General features: G+C 52.1%; 1 protein-coding gene across 6 annotated transcripts in view; it reads right to left on the reverse strand.

The window, feature by feature from the left end:
- LOC120375716 (pleckstrin homology-like domain family B member 1) overlaps nt 1-18,604 on the reverse strand; it is a 97,169-nt gene extending 78,565 nt beyond the window's left edge. For 2 of the 6 annotated variants that reach the window (XM_039496575.1, XM_039496572.1), the window contains exons 1-5: nt 18,450-18,596; nt 17,301-17,418; nt 11,641-11,730; nt 9,442-9,565; nt 6,243-6,413 (exon numbers count right to left, since the gene is read on the reverse strand). In XM_039496575.1, the coding sequence (XP_039352509.1) occupies nt 6,243-6,413; nt 9,442-9,565; nt 11,641-11,730; nt 17,301-17,369 (454 nt within the window). In that variant the 5' untranslated portion in view covers nt 17,370-17,418; nt 18,450-18,596. Of the gene's footprint in view, nt 1-6,242; nt 6,414-9,441; nt 9,566-11,640; nt 11,731-17,300; nt 17,419-18,449 lie in introns of all 6 variants that reach the window. The other 4 variants (XM_039496570.1, XM_039496574.1, XM_039496571.1 and 1 more) reach the window with 4 other exon arrangements.
- Between the last annotated feature and the right edge of the window lie 4,344 nt (nt 18,605-22,948).

Consider the following 22,948-nt stretch of genomic DNA (forward strand, 5'->3'; position numbering starts at 1 on the left):
TCGAAGGGTCTATTCAGGGGGCGGCTCCTCCCCGCAGACAGAGCGGCCGCGGCTCCAATGGAGGGGAGCGCACCGCCCCCGGGCGGGGAGGGGACAGCGAGGAGAGCGGGGGGGGGGGGGGGGGGGACAGTGGAGCGGATTTGGCCGGGCCAGGGGCCAAGGTAGAGAAGGGGGCTGCAGGAGGAAGCTTCGCTTAAGGCATTTTATAGCTTCTCTCTGTTTCTCAGGAGCAGGAGGGTGCAGCAGGCACTGCCCCCCTCCCCTAGCAGAGGGGGGAGATGCCTGACTGCTTCTATCTTCCCTTCCATCCCCTGTATCCCGCCTGCCACGCCCATGCCCACTGTCTGTCTCCCTTATCCCAGCCTGGATGTGTGCCCGGCGTAGGCCCTGTTGGCAGAGCTCCACTGTATGCCCACGCCCCATGCCCCACATGGACACAACTCTCAACCCCCTCTTTCATTGTCCCTTCTCCCTCTGGCTCTGCCACCTTCTTCCCTTTTCTGAAAGAGGGAGCCAAGGTTGCTGTAGCCTGAAAGTGTGCCCACCAGGCAAGTAGTGCAGAGCGCAACAAGCTAAGCCACTGCCACTCCTCGCAGGTCCCAGCATTGGGCCTCCACTCAGTCAGAACAGCCACAGGGTAGGCTCCTAGGGTGGCCCACACTTTCTAATTTAAAGGAAACACTCTGAAGATAAAAATAATACAGGTCCAGATCCTGCAATCCAGTCCACAGGGCCCTGCACACACCCTTCAGACTGCAGGTGCACCTGCTCTAACAAATGTCCAGTCATTCAGAGCAACACCAGGACAGAACCGACTGCTTCCCATTCCCAAAGCATGAACCCCTGCCACCCCAGCCAGAAAAAAAATACATTAGCCCTACAGGGCCTCGGGCATGCAGCAGAGCAGCTCTGATTTCAGCCAGTAGAGGGCAGAGGTGCCATTTACTACAACGTATATAGTTACTCCCGGAGGCATTTTGCACCAATAGAAGTCTGGTGGTGACAGTGGTGAAGATTTCCGAGTGACTCAGTAATGGAGAAAAATATCTACATTAATTTCCATCAAAATCCCTGTTAACACCCCAGGGAAGGCTTCCAGACTGTAAAAGAAAAATTAAAAATGTTTTTTTTTTAAAGAGTATGATCAGAAAAAGTGATTCAACAGGAAAACTAAAGCAGCTGTGGAAAATATGACACCATCTTTGCACAAAGATATTGACTGCGGTAGTGTGAAAAACGTTACTCAAGGACAGGGTAGGAAAATAAGCCCCTTTGTCTTTGTGAAACCTGGAAGTGTTCTGAGGTGTTTTTTTCTTGTTGTACAGCCTAGAAGATGTAAAATTTTCCAAAGTCTGTGCTCTGTTACAGCAGAAAAACTCCAGTGAAGTCAATGGAGTGACTCCAGATTGAGGAAGAGAGTACATGCACACACTCGTGTGTGTGTGTGTACATGCACACTGTATGGCGCTGCCAGGGATGAATATAATGAAACACTTTAACCATGTTTCTAAGATAAGCATAGAGCATGGGCTGGTTGGTGTTCAGTCCCTGTGTCTTGGCCTAATTAGTCTGCTTTCTGATAGGCCTAAGTGATGGGCCTCAGATGCTCCAGCTTTGGAGTTGCTTATAGTGTGTAATTTTCTATTCTAATGTGAGTTTTCACACATCTGGTTCAAAGTTTCCAGAGTAATGTGGAAAATATACATAATTATCAAAGGAAATGGCTGAATTCTGAACAGCTTAGCTTCCATGCTGATGACCCTGCTAGCATTACTGTTGCTACATCCAGAGAATTCATTGCTGCTAATCTAATTTCCATCACAAGAGCACAGGTATAGCAGGGAGCACCACCCCTAGCAGCACAACTTGGGCAATCTGACGAGGAGGAGAATGAAAAGAATATCTTAATTGCTGTACAAAATAAGACAACACAGAATGAGCCAGGACAGAAGGTCCTTGGCCAGCAACAGTGGTACACAGCACAGGGAATGCTTGTTAGAGCAGCACAGATAAAACAGTTTCTCCTGCCCTTGTAGACAAACTTGCTCCAAAGGAGACCCATTTCCCGGACACTGTGCAGGAAAACCTCACACAGAAACCCCATGGGCTCACGATGGGCCTGGGCTCGTTCCTGTTCAGCAGCCAGATTCTGATCTCTGTCACACCAAGATCAATTTAGAGCAGGTAATGATTCTGACTTCAGGGGAGTGTCTCCAGATTTACACTCATGGGAGGCAGTTGAATCAAGTCTTTGGGGGGTGAAGACATAGAAGGTTGCTGGGTCCAAATCTGCAATGTCCCAGAATAACAGAGTTCAGAATTTACTCCTCTGTCCCAATTACATTGAGTACTTACAAAGGGTTTTCCAGCCAATGGCTGTCAAAGCCATTTATCACCCCCATTTTACAGATAGGCAAACACTGAGGTTAAATGACTCGCCCAAGGTTGCACAGCAAATCCGTGACAGAATCAGGAATAGACTCCCAGTCTGACATCTTGTGCACTAAGTCACAGTGCCTCCCAGGGCTGGATAATTCAGGCAGAGAGGAGGAAAGAAGTAAAAACAGAAAAGAAGGGCACAATGCAGTCCCCAGCCTTCCCCAGTTCCCCTGGAAAAGGAGTTAAATACCTACCCGTTCTAATAGGGAACCCTCTTGTGACAGGGGCTGGAGGGAGGATCTGGCACCCAAGGAAGCTTGTTATTGCCAATCTCATCAAATAGAGCAGACTGCAAGTGGCAGCAGGGTTTGCTGGGATGGTGCCCACCTCCAGCACCCTGGGCTCTCCCATCCCGAGGACCCAGCCTGCCCTCATTTCTCTACTGGTTGCATCCATCCAGATAAGGAGCTGATGTCATAAGCAAAATGATGGGTGATATTACCTCTCACCAGGATCGATAGCTTCCAGGGCAACACACTCATGACAATGTTCTGAACAAGCCCGAATCCATCACCTGCCTCACCTGTCTCCATTCAAGAGCTTCTCCCTTCAGAAATCTCCCCAAGTGTGAAGGCTCTGGAAAGGGAAGGTATCAGAGGGCAATAGCCTACCTGCCAGCCTTGCACAGGAGCATCTGGGAGAGGCTGCCAGGCACCACCAGGAGTGGGGCAGAAGGAGTTGCAGGAAGCGACAGTGGGACTGGGGGGGGGGGGGGAGAAGGGTCAGGTCTGGAGAAATTCTCCTCCGCCACTCTTGAAGGTCTGTACCAGACTGTCTCTCTACTGCACTATCATTAACTGAATTGCTCCCTTCCCCTGGATACCATACAGCAAAATGATGACACCTTAATAACAGCCCACGGTGCCGCTGCACAGAGCATGTTTTGGGCTTCACTTACAGCAGCCAGCACATACTGGGATCACGTCACCACTCTGCTGTGAGATACAACCCAAAGAAATGCAACCAATGGGCATAGGTGGCAGTCAAACATGAGTGTGTCCACACGTGTCTGTCTGCATCTGTCTAGACTGCCTGTGGGCCAGTGCACAGTGGTATGCATGTATATTGTTCTATCTGCCCATGGGCAGAGAGTGTGAGGATGTGTTGGGTCTTGGGATCTCACTCTCTCACGCATGGACTTCCCAGACAAGCACAGAGAAGGAGCAGTGGGGTGTGAGAACAAGTCTGTTTATAGTGATTGTAGCTGGGAGGAATCCTCAATTTAGAGGGTATGTTAGACTCAGGGACAAATCTGATTTAGCCTATCCCTGGGGTTTTGTTAGCAAGGCAAAGAACTTTCACTGACCGTGCTCCCTGGGAGCACTCAGGCTGTGTTCAGATGCTCTGCAGAAGTCAGATTCCTGCAAATAGAGACTTCAGGAACCAGCATCGTGAGGAGTGGATCTGCACAGTGCTGCCAATCACTACTAGGACATGCAAGAGGGGAAACCCTGAGATAGGTTACACCAGTGGTTCTCAACGTTCTGTCCTGGTGACCCCTTTCACACAGCAAGCCTCTGAGTGCGACCCCCCCTTAAATATAAAAAATGTGTTTTTAATTTATAACACTATTATAAATGCTGGAGGTGAAGCATGGTTTGGGGGTGGAGGCTGACAGCTCACGACCCCCCACTGGGTCACGACCCCCAGTTTGAGAACCCCTGGGTTAGACCAAGACACAGTGCAGGATTCCGTCACCCAGCTCTGCTAATGTCCCTCAATCCCAACTCACAGCCCCATGCTACTCCTCTTCTGGGCTCTCGCCCTCATCACCTCTGACAGTGCCTCTCAATCCCAATCTACAGCCCCACTGCTATCCCAGATCTGGGATTCCCCAACTCCCAGCTCTGCCAATGCCCTTCTGTCCCAACCCACAGGTGCACCCTTTATCTCAGCCATGGGCTCCCCACCTCACACAGCTCTGCCGGTGCCCCTCAGTCCTGATCTATTACACACCCTACCATTCCTATCCTGAGATAGAATCATAGAACCATAAGACTGGAAGGGACCTCGAGAGACACTCATGGCAGGATTAAGTATTATCTAGACCATTTCTGACAGGTGTTTGTCTAACCTGCTTTTAAAAATCGCCAGTGATAGAGATTGCACAACCTCCCTAGGCAATTTATTCCAGTGCTTAACCACCCTGACAGTTAGGAAGTTTTTCCTAATGTCCAACCTAAACTTCCTTTGCTGCACTTTAAGCCCATTACTTCTTGTCCTATCCTAAGAGGTTAAGAAGCATAATTCTTCTCCCTCCTCCTTGTAATAACCTTTTATGTACTTAAACTGTTATGTCCCCTCTCAGTCTTCTCTTTTCCAGACTAAACAAACCCAGTTTTTTCAATATTCCCTCATAGGTCATGTTTTCTAGGCCTTTAATCATTTTTGTTGCTCTTCTCAGGACTTTCTCCAATTTGTGCACATCTCTCCTCAAATGTGGCACCCAGAAATGGACACAATACTCCAGTTGAGGCCTAATCAGCATGGAATAGAATGGAAGAATTACTTCTCACATCTTTCTTACAACACTCGTGTTAATACATCCCAGAATGATGTTTGCTTTTTTTTGCAGCAGTGTTACACGGCTGACTCATATTTAGCTTATGGTCCACTATGACCCCCAGATCCCTTTCTGCTGTGCTCCTTCCTAGGCAGTCACTTCCCATTTTTGTATTGTTTCTTCCTAAGTGGAGTACTTTGCATTTGTCTTTGTTGAATTTCATCCTATTTACTTCAGACCATTTCTCCAGTTTGTCCAGATCATTTTGAATTTTAATCCTATCATGGTTGATTGCAATGAACTGCACTTGTCCTGTGGCAGAAATGTCAATTAGGAACCAAACAGGTCACCAAATGCAAGTATCCTAAGAAACATTTAAGCAAATAACAAGGACAAATATTCCCCGTGTCACCCATCTCCCCTCCCCCCTGCAGCTCTATGCAGCTGCTTTATCACAAACAGCAACATTGTAACTGCTACAGCTGTAACTAGGCTGACTCCTATGGTAACACCAGGGCCAGTGCTGTAAAAGACGTCATTCAGCCATGAAGTATTAAGGCTGAATGTGTCATTTACAGCTAAATTGAGGGTTTATTTATGAGGCATAGCAAGCGCTAAATCCCCAGCAGGGCAGCCCGTACAGAAAGGCAGAGTCCCCTGCACATATTGTAGGGCCTATTATCGCCCATAGGCAATCTGAGCGTGTGAGGATTACCATTTCATCCCAGTTTGAGCTCAGCAATACCCAACCCTCAGCACTTTTAAAGCCTACTGCAGATATCAACTGGCTCAGCCTCCCCTCCCCTATGAAGCTGGGAGCTGGTATCTCCATTTCACAGACACAAATCAGGGCAGAGAGGTCAAGCCAAGAGCACCAATAGCAGAGCCAAGAACAAAAGAACCCAGGAGTCCTTACTCCCATTCCCCTGCCAAGTTCACCCTGAAGCCGATCTCAGCTCAATAAAGCTTCTGTAAAACTCAGTGAGGCTGGGCTAAGTTGCACTCGGCGCTCTCTCAAGCCCAGTTACCCTCACCTGCTCTCAGGAGAACTAGGATTCACCCAGCTCCAAGGCACAGATGTACCCTAGCTGCAGACCTGAAGCTGGCTCCAAACATATCCAAAGTCAGAGGAAGGCAGGATCCACCTTACAAAGCTGGGAAAGCCAGAACTTGACCCAAACATCACCCATCTTTGGGGTCTGAGGGGCCCAGGCCTGGAGCTAGTTGAGTGGTCAGGAGTGTCCTCTCATGCATTGCTCCCACCACAACCAGACTTGATGCCCAAGGGTAGGCACCTTACCTTGGGTCAGGCGAGTGGGCTGCTTAACCCGCAGGCCATCAACGGCACAGGCATTCCCGCAGGGGTGCAGGGTGAGGGTCCCACAAACGTTCTCGATGTAGCAGTGCTCAGAGGCCAACCCAGCCCCCTGCAGAACAATGTCCTTAGCGGCCGAGCCAATCATGGTCCTCCCTACAAGGAGAAACATCTGCTTAATGCTCCTTGGGTCATAACAAGGAGGTCATGTGCATGGGATGGGAGGCCAAAGCAGGTGAAGCACCCCCATTTACAGAGGCTGAGAGGGGACCACTCACCCTGTATTATTGGTGCCAAAACCCCACTTGGTGTGCACCCCACCCTGCGTGGGCACCATGTGATAGGAAGGGGAGGGCTGGGCAGGAAGCAGCCTCTGTGGTTTTTGCCCAGAGGAGCTCCTGAACTGGGAAGTGGGGGGGATGACATAACTCTGTGGAATAATGGGAGGGCAGCTCCTGTCCTGATGCTGCAGAGCAAGTGCAGGCCTGGGCGTTAAGCCACCAAGTTTTAGACACTGGTGGGTCCCCGAGAGAGGGACTGAAACAGCCTCTCCCAGCTCCTGTACCCATCGCTCCCTGCACACACACACAAACCAGCAACAGCCACTGATTCCCCCGCACACCACTTCAGGAAATGGGGGTACAAGCCCCTCACATAGGGGCACAACATGGGATCCAGAAGTCCTGTGCTCATTCCTCTAGGCCAGGCTGACTCTTAAAGCTCCAAAGGCAGGGCACTCTGCACCCACAGGGTGTGTGGCTGTGCTGATTTGTCCCTCCTGCCCCAGCGCTCTGCAGCGCTTGAAGGAATAAGGCTGCTTCGTACTTCAGAGGAGAGGGGAGTCCTTCCACAAGGTAAGATCTGGACACTGTTGCAGGGCCCAGCACAGTGCTGCTCTCTCCTTGGCTGCAGAGATTAGCACCGGGCTCCTGTTTGTGGCCCAGACTGCAAAGGCCAGGCCAGAGAGATGGGACCTTGCAGGGCCACAGGTCAGAGCCCACGCTCCTTGGGGCTTTTATCAGGGCTGCTATTGATCATGCTGTTCCCTGGGCAGCCCTGGCTCCCTGACAGAAACTCATCCTGCAGGTCTCAGCATATTAGCTGCTGGGAAGACATGGGGCCACCTGGGCACAGACAACAGACAGCTAAATGTAGGTGGTCAGACACCCCCAAAGAGCAACCCACACATCCAGTCTTGTCCCTTCTAGGAACATGAACCCAAGCAGAGATGCAGCAGAAGAGGCAAGAGGAGGCTAGTGATAAAGAATCCTGTTTCACACTAACCACTGTGCCTCCAGGTTCCTCCTCCTGCTCCTATCTCCTTCACTCTCTCTGATCAGACAGCCCAGTTCCCATGGCCACTCTACCTCTTCTTCCCCCCACCCCACTGCAATCCCAATCTCCAGCTGTCTCCTTGGGCAGGCAACTCCCACGCTCCTTTGATCCAGTTATCGCTAGCAGCTTCCTCTGTTGATTCTGTGCTGAACAGACCCCAAGCTCTTGGCTAGGGCCCCCCCACCCATTTCACACTCTCAGGCCCTTGCTGACTATATGTCCGAAAGCAAGGCTCACTAAGTACAAGTCCATGGCCCAAGCAGCAGCTCCGTTCTGCTTCCCTTCCCTCCCCGGTGGAGGGAGCACACTCCCTGTCTGAAGTGCAGGGGGCTCGGTAGGGTCTGTGCCTTGAGCTGGTGTGTGGGCATGTCACGTGTGCACAGGTGAATCCTTCCCAGTGAGATCTTGGACATCTCCACAGGGAGCAGACCTGGCAGCTCCCTGCCTCTCAGGCCAAGGAGGCAGACAGGTTGCTAACAGCAATGTCTCCAGGGAGAGTTTGGCTCTTGCTTCTCTCCGGTTTTTAATCTGATCTTTAATCTGAGACTGCACTGTGGCCTCAATAACAATTATTGGACACAGATGCATGCCTAAGGTTCGCTTCCCAACACCAACTGCTAGAGAAGGGCTGACATTTGGAGGGGCTGAGCCATGAAGGAGCTGGAGTCTCTGATTCTAAACTGAGAGGCAGGGGGCAAGTGGCTCAGGGATGGGGAGGCACAACTGGATTCTGATCATCATGTGCTTGTCCCTATAGCAGGGCCATTCACAGGGGGCTTCCAGGGAGGGGTGGCGGGATGTTATTGGGGATTGAAACTTTTCAGGAGCTTCCAGTGCCTCTGGGAGCCACAAAAATGAGCTAGCCACTCACTGTCAGGAGGGAAGGAACAACTGCCCTATGTGCCTCTCACTCCCTCCATTCTTGGGAGCCAAGGCTGGATCTGAATCCCATTGCCAGCCCAGCTCTCGCTGGGATGCTGGTTCCATCTGGCTCTGGGCTGCTGAGCTCACATAAACCAGGAACATCAATGTAGATGTTAACCCAAGTCCCTGCAAGATGAGAGGGTGTGGCAGCACCAGCTCCCATTGCTGGGACTAAAGATGGGTGGGACTTAGTGTGCCCACACCCCAGGGGCTCTGGGTATCCCAGCCAGATCCAGACTGTGCCTCCCCATCCTCATTTTCAGTGAGATTAACCCAGGTTCCAGATCCCACATTCAGCATCTAGATGTGTCTATTTTAGTGGGGCTCTCTCAGCACCCTGCAGAAAGTTACAGCCACACAAAAGTGGATCCCAGCCAAGCCCACACACCTGGAGGAGAAGGTTTCTCAGGTTTCTAAGATTCTCAGAAGTGGTCACTACTTTGGGGGGCCCAACTGAAGACCCCTAGGGGATGACTTCCAGGGGCGCTAAGCACCCACAACTCTAGCTGACATGACTGGAAGCTTGCGTGTGCTCAGCACCCCTGAAAGTCAGGCCCTAGGGTTTCCAGTTGGACCCCCCCAAATTAATGACTTCTTAGAATCAGGCCCAAGGTTCCTAAAATGGGGCATTCAAAATTAACAGCCAGTTTGAAAATTGGGGTGTAGGGGACTTGCCCAAGGCCTCTCAGCGAGTCTAGAACACAGCTGGGAATGGAATCCCTAGGCCTCCTGTTCTATCCATTACAAACACACCCTCTCCACAGTCTGGCTTTCCCATGGTGTGATGGTTGGTCTCCATCCAGTGCAAGTTACACAGTGAGTCTCAGCCACAGGAGAGCAGGAAAAGTGACACCCCTTCCCCCAGGTCAGCTCCTAACCCTTATCAGCCTCGGCCCATTGTCACAGACAGGCAAGGGGAACTTACCCTCTCCTAGGGGCAGGAGGGTGATGGCGGTGCTGAGCCGGCCACTGCCCAGGCTCACCAGATGTGGCTTGTCGGTCTGGACCTTCAGCCCCTTGCCCATGTCTATTAGGTCCAGAGGATTGTTCTGTAGGGAAGGATAAAGCAGAACCTCTGGTTAGAACATGCTCATCCCTGAACTCAGGGGAGAGGTCGCTGGGCCGAGCCCTTCCTAGATGGGGGCCAGAGAGGTTTTCCACCTGGCAGGAAATGCAATGAGTTTGGTGAGTCTCAGTCAATTCCTGGTGGACCAGCATCCACAGCACAAAAGCCACCCCATTTGGTCCCCTACGGGCAGTGCCAGCAAAAAGGTCAAGGGCTGAACAGGACATTGGGACTGTCCTCTCTTCTCATCCCTCCAGGGCAGACCATGTTATGGATGCTGACCTTGCCCCTGACCATTCTGGAGGTAAGCAGAGGGCTCCAGAGCTGTCAGTCCGGCACCAGGACATAAAAATCGTGAGGTAGATATGGCACCAGCTGCTGCAGAAGAGGTGGTTCTTGCACTGGCAGCACCACACATGTGGGAAAAGGAAGAGAGGGAGCAGGGATGGAAGGAGCCATGGGGACAAGGCTGGAAAATGTCTGGGGCACAGGTGGGAGTGTGCAAACAAGACCCCTGAAATGAGGAGCAAGACCAGCTTTAGCCCCTGAAACGTGCCAGTAAATGGATGGATGGACAAGGAGACAGATGGGGTCTGTGCTGAGGGTTGGCTCCTGCCCAGCAGCCTGTCCACAATCAGTGATTCAGATAGGTTCTCTCTCCGTTCCCACTTTGCACAGCAAAGATGGATCATAAATATTTATGGGCTCCATATCTTTCTGCTCTCTATGACAGGGCAGAGCAGAAGTGGAGGTCTCACAGAATGGCTGGCTGCAGCCAGCAGGGCAAGGCTCTCCTCAGTGCCCTGGGCCCCTGACCCTACTGCAGGTAAACCAGAATCCAACCAGGCTTCACTTAGACCCCATCAGCTACATGCACACACATGTACATGCATGCAGACAGACACGCATCCCCACATGCACGCAAGCACACACAAACACAAACCCACAAGCACAGCCTGCTGGGCCCCTGGCTCCACATTCTGAGGGTGTCTCCCTCAGCCCTTTTCCCAGAGCACAGAGAGTGCCCTGCGTGGGCTCCAGACAGCGGGTTAGCAAGCTGAGGAACGGACTCCTCAGATGTGGAGTCTGAGGGTTCTGGGCACTTCCCCATGTCTCCAGATCTCACGACAGGCCAGCTATGATCTTTGCTCTGTGCTGCAGCTTGGGGAAGAGGAGACTAGAAGGATGAAAAGTGACAATAGCCCAGCCCTAGGGCAAGGGGAATTCCATGGGCTCAGGTTCTTTTTAATAGGATCCAAGGTACTAGCCATTTAGCCCAACTGGATTTACAGCCAATCCCATAATAGGATTGGGAGGAAAGGCCCAATGGCACTCGGCAGAAGGCAGCGCCTGTCATCCACACCCTAGTCCTGGGGTTATTCAGAATACCAATAACCCTTCAGAGTTGAGCTCTGGGAGGGAGTGGAGGGTGGGAGATGTGGCACAGAGCCATGCCATTCTCCAGCTCTGGGGTGGGGGATCATGCCTCACTGACTCTAAATCATCAACAGCCTCTTACCGTGATGGGGCCACAATTCCTCTCTGGCAAACTGTTCCCATGTCCCCTCTCCACAAGATCCTCCAGGAGCCTTTAGGGTCAACTGGGCCAAAGTGCTTGTACATGGATGCTGAATTGCCCAATCTAGAACCAGTGCCCCCAACCCCCATCTGGAATTGGGGTCTGGCCCATAACAGAAGCAGGGCCATGTATGAAGCCTGACCCAGGCCTGGGAGAGGGAACAAACACTCCCTATGCTCTCATGGGATTGCCAGGCCCATCTCCCAGCACTTGGGGCTGCTCTCTCTTTGGTTTTCTGGATGCCCTGATTTCCTGCTGGCAGCATCACTATGGGGACCTAAGCAGCCTGTATCGCCAGTGCTCTCAGCATCACCCCTGAATCCCTCTCTAGGACCTTTGCTCATTTGTGACCCCTGTGCCAGTCTCTGGGGATGGAAGGACAGGGTATTAGCCCCCAAAGCGATCTCAGGCTGCCCTGGCAGCACAAGGCAGCAGTGCTGATGCACTGGCTGGTGGAGGTGACCCCAGCACACATTCACCTGGATGATTGCTTGGACTTTGCGGGTCGGGCTGGTAACATTCCTGTTTGAAGCTTCCATGGCAACTTCATCAATGTGCCTGGCACTCTCCTGGGAAGGAACCAGAAACACAGAGGGGGTGTTAGGACTTGAGAGAGCCCTCCAGTAACAGGAATACAACGACAGAACCAAACCAGCGGTGTGCATGGGGCTATGCTGCAGAGACGCACCTCTCCCTCCCCAGCAGGGGACGCAGAAGGTTGGACCAATGAGACACATGAGGTCACAGGCTGAGAGTAAAGTTCAAAACAGCCCAGCAAGCACAGGTGAGTGATCGAGAGGCCCCATTATCTAGGCCTAATCAATGAAAGGAGAGAGTGGTTTAGGGATTATAGCAGGGGATGGACAATCAGGATGTCCGAGTTCTATTCCAAGCTTGACCTTTGGCAAGTCATCGCACTGCTCCAGGCCTCAGTTTCCCCATCTGTACAGTGGGGATCACACCCACCTATCCGCACAGGCTGTCAGAGCTCATGACTGTTCGTAACCAGCTTGAAGTACTTGGATGAAGAGTTCCAAAGAAAAGCAACATGTCATCAGCCGTACACATTCTACATCATGCTGCTCCCCCACCCACCTACCCATAGACACAAGCAGCTTCCAGGCTTTTACCCAGCTTCTGCACTGGCATTATTTTCCTCTAGAAATGAGTAGGGTGTATGAATCCCAGTACTAAAGAGACACAGCATTAGGAGAAAGCAACAAAGAGTCCTGCAGCACCTTATAGACTAACGAATGTATTGGACCATAAGCGTTCATGGGTGAATACCCACTTCGTCAGATGCATGGCACACAAAAGCTTATGCTCCAATACATTTGTTAGTCTATAAGGTGCCACAGGACTCTCTGTTGCTTTTTACAGGTCCAGACTAACACGGCTACCCGTCTGATACTTGAGCATTAGGAGAGTTGATAGCTGCAGCTCTCAGAGCTGGACACCAGAGGGCATAATTTCTGGCCTCATAACCTTTTACCAGCTGGGCTTTGCATAACAGAGTCCCTGTGCCTCATTTCCTCTCTGCCTGCTCCTGCTCAAATCAATGGTGAAATGACTACAGGGGCATCTGGCTTGGACCCCAACTGAACTGGGTAATTCTGCAAACATACCTTGCCACAGGGTCTCTGCTGATGCGAAATGACAGAGAGTGGAACAAACACCCAAAAAGCACAGTAACTTAGAGCCCCTATGTATAGAATGCAACAGAACGTGTGCAGAGCATGGGATACATGGCCATGTTTCACCATTCACCCAAGGATCTCCCAGATCTTTACAAACATGAACTACGTTAGCATCATAAACCCTGCACAAGGCTAGTCAGGGGAGGTCTACGGGAACAGGACAGCCAGTTCTCCAGCACAGCAGCTTTTTAACAGCATTCAGACTGGCAGGAGAGGAAAAATAATCTTCTCTCCCAGTGAAACTTCAGGGAACTATAGGAGGGCAGCAGGCAACTTCCCAGGGTTAGAATGGGGCCAAGACGCCTGAGCTAAGAGCCCAACTCATACCATGTGCCCTAGGATGGCATGAGGAGCCGGGGAGAGTTCCATGTCTCAGTTCCAAGGATTACATTTAATGGCAAGAAGATACTTTTCTGCTAAATTCCTGGTTCCAGATGCTCAGAAATTGTCTCAAGATTACATTCTCTGTCCATCCATCCAGAGATATTCTCTTGTACACAGAGGGCATAACTACAGAACACAGAACAAAAGAGGGAGTCTTAACTGAACAACAGCTTTGCAGAGGTTCATTTTTAAAAATCTACATCACTAAACAATCACTGAGGGAAAAACCCAACATCTGGGATGCAGGGAAGGAAGGACTAACGAAGACAGACATACACATACTACATATGACAACGCATCCATGCTTGCCCAGCAGCCCGCCCCACTCGTCAGCAGGAATGTTGTGCACCAGCCAGTCTCTCTCCCAGGTGCTGCTTAGGGAACTAGCAACCCCACACATTCATATGTGCGCACACAGCTCCTCAGGCCCTCTGCATGTCTGCACATGCCCCACATTTACATGCATGTTCAAACACACACACACACACTAACTGAAACCCGATTTCAGCTCCTCCTACATTACCATCCTGGTCAGGGTTTCTGTCCCTGCAGGAATAAATAAAGCAGCTTGAAGAGGAAACTGACCCCACAAGCCAGTGATTTCCTGCACTCTGGTGCTCAGACCATTTGGGCCAGCTTAGCCCAAGTTTACCCCCTACTCCATGAATCCCACACTTCCATCTTGGGGTCACCCTACAGCAGGATGGCAGCCGTAACCCCCTCCTTGCTGCCTGGTCTGTAAGCACTTCCAGAGCAGATCTGAGGATGGACAGTTTGTGGGGCAGAGACCTCACCCCATTTGGCCTGTGGATCATTGGGTTCTGTTGGCTCCCCCACTACAGACCACATGGCTTGTGACATTACAACACAATTATAAGGACTGCTCCCAGCCTTGTGTTGTATGAGTGCAGGTCAGGGGGCAGATTGTATCACATGGGTTCCTAGCAGCTGCCCCAAAACCACTATTCTGAGACAGCGTGAAGCACTAACATTCTCCCTGTCAGCAATGAGGGTGGGGTGAAGCCTACGCTTTTAGCAAGAATCACTGTGCTTCAGAGTAAGGTTAAGAAGCTCTGGAGAAGGCTGGGATCTGCTGGACCCTTCAGACCCTGCTTCCCAGCAAGAGCCGCACTGCTCCCCTATCATATAGGCACTAGCTCTTTAGCCAGTCTGGTGTAAATACCCCAAGTGATGGAGCCACCACTCCTTCCCCAAGGAGCTGCAGACAAATCACTCGAGTAGAAGAGTATTGTGCTGGGATATTCAGAGCTGGAAATATGCACTGGACTACTGAATCCCCCAGCAATGCAGGGCTCAAACAGGACTACAGAGGGAGTGTCTGGGGAAGAGGCAGCCTGGCCCCTCCTTCCCCGACCAGGCCTCTGCTCTTTGTAAAATGTTATTTTGCTGGTATTAAGGCAGAACTAGGTCACATATGGCTCATTAAAAGCAGGCCAAACTGTGTGACACCAGTGCACCATCTACAGGCTAAGCCTGCATTGCAGGTGATAGCGTGGACTTAGCCTTCTCCTATCATTGCCAATGGAGAACAATGTTCACGAATGCAGCCACTGACACTCCCAAGAGCCCCAACATGCTTTCAGGAAGACACGCTGAACTCTCCTCTCAGTTACCCCCAGGAAGCTTCCCTGGCCCTGCTTCACCTGCCCCCCGGTCAGCATTGGCCCCAGCGGGATTAGAGAAAACAGGATGGGCTGGGGTAACTTGATCAAAACAACTCCAAAAGTCCCACCAGGGGTCAGTGGTGATTCCTGACCTCTCGACGATGCGGTGGCTCCCTGTTCTCTACCAGCTCACCTTTGCCAGCTGGGCATTTCTTGTGCCTTTCCTGCCAAGGGCTAGGGCCACTCCGAGTGCATGGAAAGATTGTTTAGTCTCTGCTCCCACACATCCAGCAGCCAACCCATTACAGACACAGCCAGAACAGGGTCGCGCTGCTCCTGGGTTGTACTGGGGCTCAGATCTCACAGATGCTTGTGTCTAACGCATTGCAAGGGCCTATAGCGCCCTGGGGATTAAAGTCTGTCTCACCACACCAGACTGCATATTCAGTCCCCAGGTCTTTTCTTTCTGTTGGCCAGCAGGGAGTATGGTGCTCCGAAGGCAGACCCTGAAGAGGGGGGAAAATTCCCATAGCACTTTTCGCCTAGAAGGATCCCACAGTGCTCTACAGAAACATCACTCCCCCAGGACTGACATACAACCATCTCTGGGGTGAAACATGGCAGCTGCCACACCCAGCACAGTGACAGGTTAGGGCAGACTGGGAATACCTGTATCCAACTGAAACTGTTGGGGCAGGATTGGTAGAGAGTAATTACCCAAGATGGGCTTTGGCCATGACACTAGAATCAATGCCCCGGCTTGTGGAAAGTGTCCTGGGAACTTTATTGCTCCCAAGTGACCAGGACTTCAGTCCACATCCCATCCAGAAGACAGGCCATTTGTGGGAGATGGGTTAGTAGTATGTGGGGGCCTAGACAAGCCCTAGTGTAGCCTGGGATCACTGCAGCTCATGGGATTCACGGAGACCCAGTGCTGCCTTCACCTATCAGAACACCTAGGCCAGTGGAAAATACCAGTGCTAGCCCAGCATGCAGTGCTCCTCTGGTTCCAGCTGAAGGCAGCTGTGATTTGCTCTTCTGTACAGCATACGTACAACCCATGGCTAGGCTCTGGGACAAATGCCAGCGCATCCCCCTCTGACGGGCAAAGTCTGGGCTTCTCCTACTCTCCCTAGAGACAGAGCTATCTACAGGCTGCCCTGACAATCCTAGCCCACCGATCCTCAGGCTTCAACCAGTGCAGCAAGGAGAGAGCCTTTCCCTACTTTCTCAAAGAAAGCATGGTCTGTGGTTAGCACAAACCATACCCAGAGCGAGAGCACACAGCCTGGCCAGGAAGAGTGGGAGCTAGTGCGTAGCTATTACACACTGCGGAAAAAATGAAAGGCTGGAAAAAGACTGTTTTGACTCCAGGGCTGGGAAAGAACAAAATAACCATCAGCTCACAGTAAAGGCCCTGGCTCCCTCGGGAATAGGCAGCTGAAAGAGGACAGCATCAGGAAGTAAGACCAGACAGAATTCAAACTGAAATGCCTAGATTGGCATTCAGGCCCAACATTCATAGCAGTCCCCACTGACACCCAGGGAAGCCAAACTTCCCCCAAGCTGGGCGCTGGGTATGGAGCGGAGGAGCTGAGTTGGAAATATTATTTGTAAAAGGAGCACGCTGGATGTGGCTGAGAGGCTCTGGGGGGGTTAGAGCCAGGGAGATGTGTGTGTGATCTGGGCTGTCAAGTGGGCTGCCTGCTGCCACTGCGTGCTGTCTGTCAAGCACAGATCACCCTCTCTCACTGTCTGGACAGTGATGCAGGGCCATTTCCCTTCACTCCCTGATTCTCATGCACAAGCCTACAGCTACTGAGGGGCAGGACTAGCCCCTGCTGCATAGAGGGCCGGTGTGTGTTTTTGTGAACAAGATGGAGAGGGGGCACTAGCTCATTACCACCAGGGCTTCTCTCCATTTGCTGCCACTTTCCCACAGCTGCAAAAAAGTTTAACTAACCTATGATGAGATGTGTGTGTGTGTGGCTGCTGTGTGGCTCCTGCCTTCGCGTGGCGGGCACTGCAGAGGGGGGGGTAGAGGAAAGAGAGATGTGGCACTGGGGGGTGGGGGGGCAGAGAGAACAATAACATGGGGGGGGCATGGGGCAGGAACAGCAGCACAGACAGCATATGGAGTGGTTTGGAGCTCTCCTCTGCCTGCTCCTGCTCAGACATCACTCGCTAGCATGCAGCTGAGCCTGCGCCAGCCACCTGTTGGGCCAGAACCGCCCCTGATGTTTAGAGGAGCCCCGGTTCGGCCTGGACTCCAGCTGCCCCAAGTCAGCGTCTGAGCCCGGATGTTGGCAGGACAAGGAGCCCATTGGACCCATGAGCACGGGGAAGGGCTAGAAGAGTTTATGTGATCCCCCTGCTCCAATACACACACGCCACACCCCGAGCCACAGTGTGGTTTTAAGGTCCACACCTTACCTGCCCTTGGATCCTCACCCTGGCACTGGGCCAAGCACCGACCACCAGCTCCAGTGGCAGAGCGTTCATGTCCCTGTGCTCTGTTCACACCATGGCCTTGAGGTGCGGCCTAGCTCAGCTGTGGGAGAAGTCGTAGAGAACAGTCTGTACTGCGAGCTCCCTGGGGAGGTGACAGGCGCATCAAGGCAGGAGACCCCAGCGGGGAGAGCCAGGCCAGCAGGGCCCACAGCCCTAACCTCTCCCCAACCCCTGCACCTTCCCCACAAAAGCAGCTGCAGCCAGCTGCTAGCTCTTGGCTGCTGCTGGGCCAGAGGAAAAGCAGGCAGGGGGCTGGACTCTTGAAAAGGAAGAGAGGGAGGCCAGGATGGAATCATGCTTGGAGTTTAACCCCTTCCCACCATAGCAGGCCACAGGATCCCAGCCAAACCCCCAGAGTCAGTGTGGGGCGAGGGGCAAGCATCACACTGGGCCATGCTCTGGCACCTTCCATCGATCTGGGCATGGCAGCACCAAACCCACCCAGGTCCCATGAGGCAGGTACCCCCTTCACAAATGGGGGAACTCCAGCACTGAGAGAAAAGTCACCACAGCAGTCTATAACAGAGCAGGGGATAGAAGCCAGGAATTCTGTCTCCCAGACTTGCCGCCCCAGCTCAAACCATTATGTATCTCTCCTATCCCAGAGCCAGGACTAGAACCCAGGAGTCCTGACTCTCAGACTCTCCATACACACCCTTCAGCTTTAATCACTAGACTCCTCTCCCCTCCTCAAGCCAGGAATAGAATCCAGGAGTTCTGATTTCTCTCCCACCCCACTCTTACTACAAGACAAGCCCAGGTTTCCTGCTCTCCACCTCCCCTGACCCATTACCATCGAGATGCTATAATCCTTATAAAGGATGTTACTGCTTTCCACAGGAGGGAGACACTGATCCCCCAGACCTCTCCACAAAGATTTTGTACCATCTCCCCCATCCCAGTGCCCCGGTTGGAATCCTTGTGGGAGCCAGTGGCCACTCCATGGACCTGGCTATCTCCAAGGCTCTCCAAAGAGAACTCCCCAGTGCAAGGAGATAAGGAATTGGGGAGCCCCCCTCAGGGCATATTTCATGCTTCCTCCATGCCCCCCATCCCAGCCTCTCACCTCACCTCCTGGGAAGCCCCAGCACGAAGGGTGATTGCTGCCCTTCACAAGCAGACTCTGTTCTAGGAATGCTAGCAAGGGAGCGAAGACCAGCCCAGCCGGGTGCCCCACCTCTGGCAGCAACAAGGCAGCCTTTCTTCTCTCACAGCAGCCTGCAAAACACTTCACTTGTTCCTGCCACGAAAAGAGGCGCAGGCTGCAAATGCCAAAGGGTCGGGCTCAGCTACCAGAAAAGCAGCCCCAGAGCCTTCACAAACAGCAGAGACCATGCTCACTCCTCACACTCCCCCATGAGGTCACTACCCCCTGCCTGCTCCCTCCTTGGCATCCACGGGGCTCATGTCTCCCAAAGAAATCCCTACATAAAATTATTTTAAAAGTTAAGAAAAAGACCTCTGTTCTTTCCAGAAAGGGAAGAGGTGAGCATGGGAGGGGAAGCGACGGGGAGGACTTTACCTCAACCTAAGGAGGATGGGAGCACAGAGGCCACCCACAAAAATGAACTTCCATCTTGCTCAGCTGGTGCCACTCAGTCCTGACTAACAGCACCCTTGCTATTCCAGCCCTGGGCTTCCCCCCCTGCACACCCCACAGCTCTGCCAAAGTCCCTCAATTTCAACTCATAGCCCCCCTACTGTTCCAGCACTGGGATCCTAAACCCAGCTCTGCCAAAGCCCCTCATTCAGACATGAAAATTACAAATATTTTACAATTCAGGCTGGAGCTTGCACTCAAATGTCAGCTGCTGCTGTTGGATTCTTGGTAAACTGAGCAGTCTCTGTGGCCTGGTCACAATACGGGGATGGGTCAGTGAGCTGAAGCATCAGGTGGAAGCAGTGGGGGCCAACTGGCCTTGTGGCTGAATCCCTCCTACCCCTTTCTCTTGGGCTGGGGCTATCAGTGGCAACACTTGGAAATGCAGTGGTAGGGCTGGGAGCCTAGTTTGGCTTCAGGAGGGTTGGGGAAGGAGGATTTTTTCTCCTGGGTGTCTCATCAAGTTTGTTTCTCTTTGAGATCCTGTTGGTCCATTCAACTAAGATGCTGCCTGCCAAAGTGCTCACCTTCCTTTCTTCTTGCACATCACTGCATGAGCCTCCAAGTGAAGTCCCTTTGAGATACCATAGTGACTGCAGCTTTGTATAACTGTAACATACCCCCAACCAAATGGACGGAGATGCACATCACACCTCCAGCAAGCCACACATGGCCAAATCATTTCCCCGCTCTGTGCAGGGGCAGCTCCAGGCACCAGCATGCCAAGCGCGTGCCTGGGGCGGCAAGCCATGGGGGGCGCTCTGCCGGTTGCCGCGAGGGCGGCAGGCAGGTTGCCTTCGGCGGCATGCCTGTGGAGGGTCCGCTGGTCCCGCGGCTTTGGCAGACCTCCCGCAGGCATGCCGCCAAATCCGCGGGACCAGGGACCTCTCGCAGGCAAGCCGCAGAAGGCAGCCTGCCTGCCATGCTTGGGGCGGCAAAATACCTACAGCCGCCCCTGCCTCTGTGCCTGAGTTTTCTCATGGGGATAATAACCCTGCCCTGCCTTCAAGAGCACTATGAGCCTGGGTTAATTTATGCTTATAAAGCACCTTGTAGATGGGACCTGCTGTTATCTTACTTAAAACCAACAAAACACAAGGGGAAGGAGCACCCATCTGTGCCCCACTTAGTTGTATCTGCAGCTACAGAGGGCAGGTCGGACTCAGCCTGCAAATACACCTAGAGTATGGAGGCCTAGGTGTGCCCAAGAACAGTATTTGGCCATGTGTACATCTACACACACCATATGGAAGCTGGACAATGTCTATCATCCTCTCTAATGGCTGAATGCAGGTGTGGCAGAGGGAACACATGAGAGGAGGGGTTTTAGGTAACCCACAAGGAATTGCAGCACCCTATGTTATATGCCCTGAAATATAGCATCCCTGGCCTCTTTCTTCCCTCCCACCCCCTATTCCCTTCGATGAGTCACTTGGAAGCAGTCAAAGCTGAGTTAACGGGTACACCACACAGCATCCAGGCCCTGCATTCAACTTGGCTGTACATTCACTCCACATCTGCTAATGTGTTTAAGGCACCAAAGCTGCCACCCCGTCCCAGTGAGCAATGGGCTGTTCTGCTTCCAGCCTGGGAATGTCGGAGGCGGGAGCATTGTCTTGGAGACAAACGTGGGTGGGAAGGGGACGTGCGCCAGGCAGCCCACAGTAACTAAATTGCAGCAAGGGCCCTGATTGGCAAGGGCTAATACGGGCTGGTGTCACAGTGTCTGAAACATCCCATCAGGGCCAGTTGCTGTGAATAGGCTAAGCTCAGCCTGCATCCATCTCTGCAACAAGCTCAAACAGTCCAATGCTCAGGAAAGCTTGGAGTTGACCCAGGCTCCCCACTCCACATTTCAGCCTGTTGAGAGGAGGGTGTTGGGAGGGCAGTTCGGCCCCAAAGCCTGGATTTGAAACCACTGTTTGGGTCTGATCTTATCTCAAAGGCCATGCTCCCCATGGCTGGGGCTCCAGATACAGTATTTGTTCTGATCCCTTCTTAGCATAGAGCTGACCATGTCATCACAGGTGCAAGCCCTGGTAGAGAGGCCAGCTTGCCTCAGAGGCTCCTTCCCCTCTTTCTTTTTTCAATGGCTCCTTCTAGGCGGAAACACCCCACACATCTCCATCCCAAAGACTACACACACGGGAGCCCTGGTCACATGTTGTCAAGGCAACACAACACGCCTGACAATAACAGTAACATAAATTAGCTCCAAGATAGTTACATTGGGAGACAAAGAATTCTCTGCCCCACCCACTGATCTCAGCTCCCAGGAGGAAATGAGCTCCCCTACTGGGGTCATTAAAGTGTGCACAGCTGCCAGCTCCAGCCCCAAGCGTTTCCTCAACTCCTCTTGCCATTCTCCATACACAGCAGTCAACCCCTCCCGCCACCCAGACATTCTGTTTTGCCTGCCACCACAAGGTATTGCCAGCCAGGGAGATTTGGGAGTCAAAATAAGGACCTGCTTTTTAACACTATGGAAACAAAGGACACAAAGGCAAAGGGAGGCATCCAGAGGGGCAGAAAGAAACCATAAAACAAGCGCTGCCTTCCCCATCACCCACTAGGGACAGGTCTGGAAGGGTTTATTTAAATGGACTGGGTTCAGATGTTCAATTAAATAGGTACCTAACACACAAAGAATCCTCAGGTAAAATAGCTAACACCTTACCACAACAGTATTTCCTGTTAATTAATGCTTAGGAACAAGACTGCAGTCTGCAAAGAATTAACTAGATATATCTCTATTCTGCCTTTTTGCACCATGCGAGGGTTTGAGTTTGGGCAACCCAATACATCTCAGTCCTAATTCACAGCCTGCTATCCCTGCCCTATAGTCCCCCATGCACATACAGCTCTGCTGCTACCCCCACATTCTGACCTGCAGCTCCCTGCTAGTATCCCAGTTTGGAGCCATGCCCTCACCCACAGCTCGGCAGATGACTTCAATCCCAACCCACAGTCCCCCAGGATTCCCCACACATGCATACAGTTCTGCTGATGCACCTCAAGCCTGACACATAGCTCCCTGCTATTCCAGCCCTGTCCTCCCAGCTCTGTCTATGCCCCTCAATCCAAACTGCAGCATCCCACCCCACTCCCCTTCCCAGATAAAAGAAAACAAGGCTGAGGTTCTTGACCTGTATTTTACAACAAATCTCAAGTGGCAGATATGACACACCAGGAGGCCCAAGGCAGCTCTGCCTGAACATGATTTATAAAGGCTGTTTGAATTCATTACATGGGAACAGGTCCCATAAGAGTTCTACTGCCACCCACAGACACTTTGAGGAATCCCACCAAGCCAGAGCACCAGCCGTGCACCAGCCAAAATACCAGGGCACGAGGGGGGACACTACATGAGAGTCCAATCAGAGATACTCCCAAGTGCCACTATTTTAAAGCTCAACAAACAGATGTTGAGACTATTTGCAGACCTGCCAAGCATTAGGCACCTGGTGACTCTCCTACTCTTGGCAGCATTATCACACATCTTAGGTAAAGTATCACAAAGCAGGAAGAAGACATTCCCCCAGGAAATGCTCTTAGGCCTCACAGAATGTGCACTGGGCTGGAGCCCGAGACCAGAGCTTCTGGTCCTGCCTCTTTTGGTGAGGGGTGTTAACGTTACTGGCAGTTCACACCCCTAACTACTGACAAAGAAGGTGTCCGAGTCCTGAAAAGAGAAGTGCTGGAAACGGAGCACAAGGTAGCTGAAAATCAAGGCTCATTCAGCCATCTCAGCATTTTTACATGGGGATGGATAAAAATGCAAGTGGCCCTTTAAGAAGAAAATCCTCACACTCAGCACAGAGCAGCTGGGCAGCTTCCTCTGGGGCTGACCAGCCATGGTGCTCTGGAACCCTCAAGCAGGAGGTGAACAGTGCAGAAAGAGCATGTCTGTCCATAGACAAAGCTTCCAGGCATGAGCATGGGAGATCAGGATTCCTACTGATTGGTGTGG

Source organism: Mauremys reevesii, linkage group 12 (assembly GCF_016161935.1).
Source record: "Mauremys reevesii isolate NIE-2019 linkage group 12, ASM1616193v1, whole genome shotgun sequence".
NCBI lineage: Eukaryota > Metazoa > Chordata > Testudines > Geoemydidae > Mauremys > Mauremys reevesii.